Source organism: Sinocyclocheilus rhinocerous, unplaced genomic scaffold, assembly GCF_001515625.1.
Source record: "Sinocyclocheilus rhinocerous isolate Xijiao unplaced genomic scaffold, SAMN03320098_v1.1 scaffold157, whole genome shotgun sequence".
In the NCBI taxonomy this organism is placed as follows: domain Eukaryota; kingdom Metazoa; phylum Chordata; class Actinopteri; order Cypriniformes; family Cyprinidae; genus Sinocyclocheilus; species Sinocyclocheilus rhinocerous.
In genome coordinates, this window is record NW_015665038.1 from 1,251,120 (window position 1) to 1,257,186 (window position 6,067).

General features: G+C 39.1%; 1 protein-coding gene across 2 annotated transcripts in view; it reads left to right on the forward strand.

The window, feature by feature from the left end:
- The first annotated feature begins 1,418 nt into the window (after positions 1 to 1,418).
- The window catches only part of lrrc8ab (leucine rich repeat containing 8 VRAC subunit Ab), a 5,009-nt gene continuing 360 nt past the window's right edge, over positions 1,419 to 6,067 (forward strand). The window contains exons 1-4 of one of the 2 annotated variants that reach the window (XM_016542035.1): positions 1,419 to 1,554; positions 2,155 to 2,459; positions 2,615 to 4,736; positions 5,412 to 6,067. The exon at positions 5,412 to 6,067 is cut by the window's right edge and continues 360 nt beyond it. In XM_016542035.1, coding sequence (XP_016397521.1) covers positions 2,622 to 4,736; positions 5,412 to 5,687 — 2,391 coding nt within the window. In that variant the 5' untranslated portion in view covers positions 1,419 to 1,554; positions 2,155 to 2,459; positions 2,615 to 2,621 and the 3' untranslated portion in view covers positions 5,688 to 6,067. The remainder of the gene's footprint in view (positions 1,555 to 2,154; positions 2,460 to 2,614; positions 4,737 to 5,411) is intronic. The other variant, XM_016542036.1, reaches the window with a different exon arrangement.

Below are 6,067 nucleotides of genomic sequence, written 5' to 3' on the forward strand. Positions count from 1 at the left end.
AAGGTTGTCTGAAGTCAACATAATAGTAAGCTTAACCCATTTAATCCCACCTGTCACAATAGTGACCGTAAAAAAGGTTTTCATTTATAAAGCTCTAAAAACCTTACTGGCTGATGTTTTAGTGCATTTCCTGCAAAATGGAAAAAATAAAGGGTATTAAATATGTGCAGTGTCACATGGTTAGTGCAAATTGTCACATGACCAGAGCAGTTTATTTCATGTTTGCACCATGAGATGATGATGGCTGCATCAAAGCTCCAAAACGAAAGGTTAGTAAAGTATGTTAACAAAGATATGACAAAGATTTTTGGTCCACATTATCTTTAAGGTGTCTAGTATTAATATATGAATTCACATATATTCAGTTTTGTTGAGTGTAGTCAAAGAATGAGTAAATACGTTGATGGTCACAATAGTGGCCAGTGGGATAACAGTGCATTTAGGTATACAGTATAAATCCAATTGCAGTTGTTAGTAAAGGTTGCACTAAAATGTTGCAATGACAAAATATTACACTAAATTAAAAGTTCCAATGTTACAAATAAGTTACAAAATTGATGTTGTAATACTGGTAGCACTAATATAAAAAAATGATGATATATTTTACAATAAAGTAACAATTTTGAAATACGTTGATGGTTGTATTTTTTGTCTTTTATCTCAGTATTCTTAACAGTGTTGTATAAGGTTTTTTATGCATAATAGTAACCCTTAATCAAATATATAAAAATTTTTATGACTGCAGAAATATGTTAATTCAGTATACTCATTATGCCACAGGTCACAATTATGACTGACCATAAAACACAATTTTTCACACACTTTTCAAAAAAATAATTATTGATTATTTTAAAGGGTTACTAATGACACATCATTTGGATATTTTCACGTCTGTGAAAAAATTGGGATTAAACGGGTTAAGTACATTCCCGGTTTAGAATTGGTTTCGAAGGCATGTTGCCTTATGAATTAATATTTGCTCATCATACAAATCATAGAAAAACAATGTGTGATTCTTTATCATGGAAAAGGACCATAATACAAAATATTAACAATATGATAGGAATATGGCAAATAAACAAACTGAAATTATTAATGTAAGGAAACAAAAAACAGGTGAGGAATTGTTTTATCCACCTTCAGACAAAATACAGATATATTTTAAATAGTTTAACTGTTATTTCAGAGCTATACACAACTAAATCATAATACATATGATAAATGAACCATTAAACCATGAAATGGGTTGCTGGGGTAACAAGATTACTTAGATACGATTTAAAGTCAGCAAAACATTTCCTTCAGGTTGTGATTTCCGCTCCAGTCCAATGCGTGGCGATAATGAGACGTAAAATGAAGCTGAGGGCAAAATCCAAAACTCATTTCGCAGTGCCCTCTAGTGTAATGAACGGATTATGAAAAATACATCTGATCCCTGCAGCTGAGATCGCAATTTGCGCTGTTCGTCTTTGTTCGGCCACTTTCCTTTCTTACAATCCGAGCTCATCAGTCCGGCAACAAACACATGGAGCAGAGGTGGCAGCACACAGCTGGGTGAGTAAGTTACATGATCCTGTCAAATGCCGAACAGTTTCCCTCGACAAAACAAAGACACTCTGCCCTTTTATACAAAGACAAGCAGCAGACTAATAATAACAACACATGCAGTCATTCATGTGCTGAGCGGCGAGTCTCGTTATAAATTACACAGAACTGCACAGTGCCTGTTTGTTTGTTATTGTTTTCAATGCATAAACAATATTTTGACGGAAAGCTGTGGGAGACTCGTCCTATATCTAGCTGAGAGGATTCAGAAATGAACTGGTTTAATCTAGTTGTTTAGTCTCTTAGTAGTCGGTCAGCATCTTTATTATTATCTTACTCATCTTCTTTAATATTTAATATCCATCATCATAATGTTGTCTTTCAAATTGTTATTAGGATTTGTCATCTTTAGTTTGTCTTATATAAGCACAAGTCAATTATATAATTTAACCTAAATGGTTAAATGTAAATAGAGAGGAAATAAGTTTTCAACCTGTTTTTTTGTTTGTTTTTTTACCCCCCTCAGGGGAAAACTAAGATTGAAACAGCTTCAGAAAATGCAGAGTGAACATATTAGACATTGTATTGTATGCTGTTTTATCACGACAGGATATCTGTGTCCCATCCTAACAAAAAGGACTGTGATGAGTGCCAGTTCCTGACTGGACATGTGGAGTATTAGGTAAGATCCAACTGAGGAGACACTGCTTCAGACACTGCCCTGTCCTGCCTTAGACAAACAGGATTTGAACCCTGGGGTCACGTCACGGACTCTCCATAGCCAGAGGAGACAATTCTTCAGTGTTATTATCAGAAATGGCTAATAATAGATGACAAGAAAGCCAGAGCGTTCTTTTGCCGGAGTCTTCTTATGTAGCAGCCACAGCTGGAGAAGACAGCCGTCCTCGACTTTGGTAAAATATGTTTCAGTGTTTATGTTGGGAGATGATATAGAGTTAGTTTGCAACAGTGTGGCAGTTTTAAATATCTGCTTGTGTATTACATTGACATTCAAGGCATGATTTAACAGTATAGATGTTTTATGGCCATGCCAATAATTTCGTTTCAGGTGAATCATGATTCCCATAACTGAGCTGCGATACTTTGTGGATACGCAACCTACGTATCGCATCCTAAAGCCATGGTGGGACGTGTTCACAGACTATTTATCGGTTGTAATGCTGATGATCGCAGTATTTGGGGGCACACTTCAGGTCACGCAGGACAAGATGATCTGCCTACCCTGCAAGTGGGTAGTTAACAAGACCTGTAGAAAGTATTTCAATGCAACATTTTCTGTGCCCTTGACCCTTGAGCCTCAAGGAATCCAGTATGACCTTGATCGCCACCAGTACAACTATGTCGATGCTGTGTGCTATGAAAACAAGCTTCACTGGTTTGCTAAATATTTCCCATATTTGGTGCTGCTGCATACGCTCATCTTTTTGGCTTGCAGCAACTTCTGGTTCAAGTTCCCTTGGACGAGCTCTAAACTGGAACATTTTGTGTCTATCCTACTGAAGTGTTTTGACTCGCCTTGGACCACAAGAGCTCTGTCTGAAACCGTCGTGGAGGAAAGCGACCCCAAAGCTCTGGTGAAAATGAACGGTTCCTTCGATAAGAAGGCTTCGTATGTGAGCGAAGACGTCGAGGCGAGTGTTCCCATGCTGTCGACAACCAGATCTCGTATTGAGCAAGGAATCGTGGACCACTCTGAGACTGGTGTCCTGGACAAAAAGGAAGGTGAACAGGCGAAGGCATTGTTTGAGAAGGTGAAGAAGTTTCGAACTCATGTGGAAGAAGGCGATATAGTCTACCGACTATACATCCGACAGACCATCATCAAAGTTGTGAAGTTTATTCTTATTATTTGCTATACCGGCTACTATGTCCACAATATTCAGTTCAGCGTCGACTGCAATGTGGACATCGAGAGTCTCACTGGTTATCGCATGTACAACTGTGCCCATCCCCTGGCCACTCTCTTCAAGATCTTAGCCTGCTTTTACATTAGTCTAGTTATCGTGTACGGGATGATATGTGTGTACACCCTCAGCTGGATGCTACGGCGCTCTCTCAAGAAGTACTCGTTTGAGTCAATCCGAGAGGAGAGCAGCTACAGCGACATCCCAGATGTGAAAAACGACTTCGCCTTCATGCTGCATATGATTGACCAGTACGACCCCCTCTACTCCAAACGGTTTGCGGTCTTCCTCTCGGAGGTGAGCGAGAACAAACTCCGCCAGCTGAACCTCAACAATGAATGGACGTTGGAAAAGCTTCGCCAGAGGATCACGAAAAACTCTCAAGAGAAGCTGGAGCTCCATCTGTTCATGCTCAGTGGGATCCCAGACACGGTCTTTGACTTGTCGGAGTTGGAGGTTCTGAAGCTTGAGCTCATCCCTGATGTCACCATCCCACCAATCATTGCCCAGTTGACGAACCTCCGAGAGATGTGGCTGTACCACACACCAGCCAAAATAGAGGCTCCAGCTCTCGCGTTTCTGAGAGAGCACCTGAAATCGTTGCACATCAAGTTCACTGACATAAAGGAGATTCCTCTGTGGATCTACAGCTTGAAGAACCTAAGCGAGTTGCACCTTACTGGGAACCTTAGTGCTGACAACAATCGCTACATCGTCATCGACGGTTTACGGGAGCTAAAGCGACTGAAGGTTCTGAGACTGAAAAGTAACCTTACGAAGCTGCCTCAGGTGGTCACGGATGTTGGAATGCATCTCCAGAAGCTGTCCATCAACAACGAAGGCACCAAGTTGATGGTGCTCAACAGCTTAAAGAAGATGGTGAACCTGTCCGAGCTGGAGCTTGTCCGCTGTGATCTGGAGCGCATTCCTCATTCCATCTTCAGCCTGCACAATTTACAGGAGATCGATCTTAAGGATAACAACCTGAAAACCATTGAGGAGATAATTAGTTTTCAGCATCTTCATCGACTTGTTTGTCTAAAGTTGTGGTATAATCAGATTGCATATATACCTATTCAGATAGGTACCTTGGTCAACCTGGAGCGCCTCTATTTAAACCGCAACAAGATCGAGAAGATACCATACCAGCTCTTCTTCTGCCGGAAGCTGAGGTTTCTCGATCTGAGCCATAACAATCTGACTGACATCCCGTCAGAAATAGGAACTCTACAGAACCTTCAGTACCTTGCTGTAACTGCCAATCGGGTAAGTCAGGTTCAGGCTGAATACAGTTTTGAGATTTAATTTTGTTTTATTTCTTTGTTACATTTTTTCTTTCAAGTTTTTAATCTGTTATTGGTACTTTGATATTATTGTTATTTTATCATTATTTGTTTATTTAATTTTTTAGGACTGCCAAAGTTAATGCTCTACCTGGTATAATTTAAAACTGTTTAACAGCATTGCATTTGTATCTAGTGTTTTCATGTTTTACAATATATTGTGTATCAAAACTATTTATTTAGGTTCGTTTTGGAGTCATAATGTATTTTAGCTTAGTTTCTAATTTGATTTGTTAACAATAATTACTTTTTAGCTTTCGTTTTAGTTTTTATTAATGATAATACCACTGCTACAAACTTTTTATTTATATAGCTTGTGTAATTGCCACTTATGCAGATTTTGTTGTTGTTTACTCTTTCTTGCATGATGATCAAATTGTACTTTTATTTATTTTAAAAGCAGTTTATTCAAAAAAAGAACTACTAGATAGCAATAGATAGCAATAATACAACAGGTTCAAGGATAAAGAAAAAGTGCTACTGCTCTTATAATGAGATGCAAGTAGTACAGTCTTTGCCAAGAGTAATGTTGATTGTACTTTCACTCAGCTTAGTTTTCTGATCTCTGTCCGCTTTCTGCTTTCATTTTCCCCTATAGATTGAGGCTCTCCCCCCTGAATTGTTTCGGTGTAAGAAATTGAGAACACTGAACCTCGGAAACAACTGCCTGCAGTCCCTACCCTCACGGTTCGGGGAACTCACCAGTCTGACACAGCTGGAGCTGAGGGGCAACAGGCTGGAGTGCCTTCCTGTTGAACTTGGGGAGTGCAGATTGCTGAAGAGGAGTGGCCTAATTGTGGAGGACAGTATTTTCAACACTTTACCTTCAGAGGTCAAAGCGCAGCTGTGGAGAACTGACAAAGAGGCTTCTTGAAGCGGATGCATGAACCTGAGAGCATTTGCCTGTGCGAAGATTTTAAATGGTGTGAGGAGAGGAATTCAATCCAAAATGATATGTTTGTTAAATATTTCAGGGTTCATTAGAATGTTTCCTGAAAGACATAAGGGGTATTTCACATTATGGCATGTCATGTTTTATTATAACCGACAGCCATGGCATTTCTGTTGACAGACACTGAGGAGTGAGCAGACCAAATATTACATCAGGATTAAGGTGCTGTTCATTTTTGCCTTAATTTACACAATACTATTCAGATATTGTATTGTATTATAAACATTTTGACTAAATTTTATACCAGTGTTACTGTGTAAGTGTTACTGTGTGTGTAAAATCACTCTTCTATTGCCAATTCT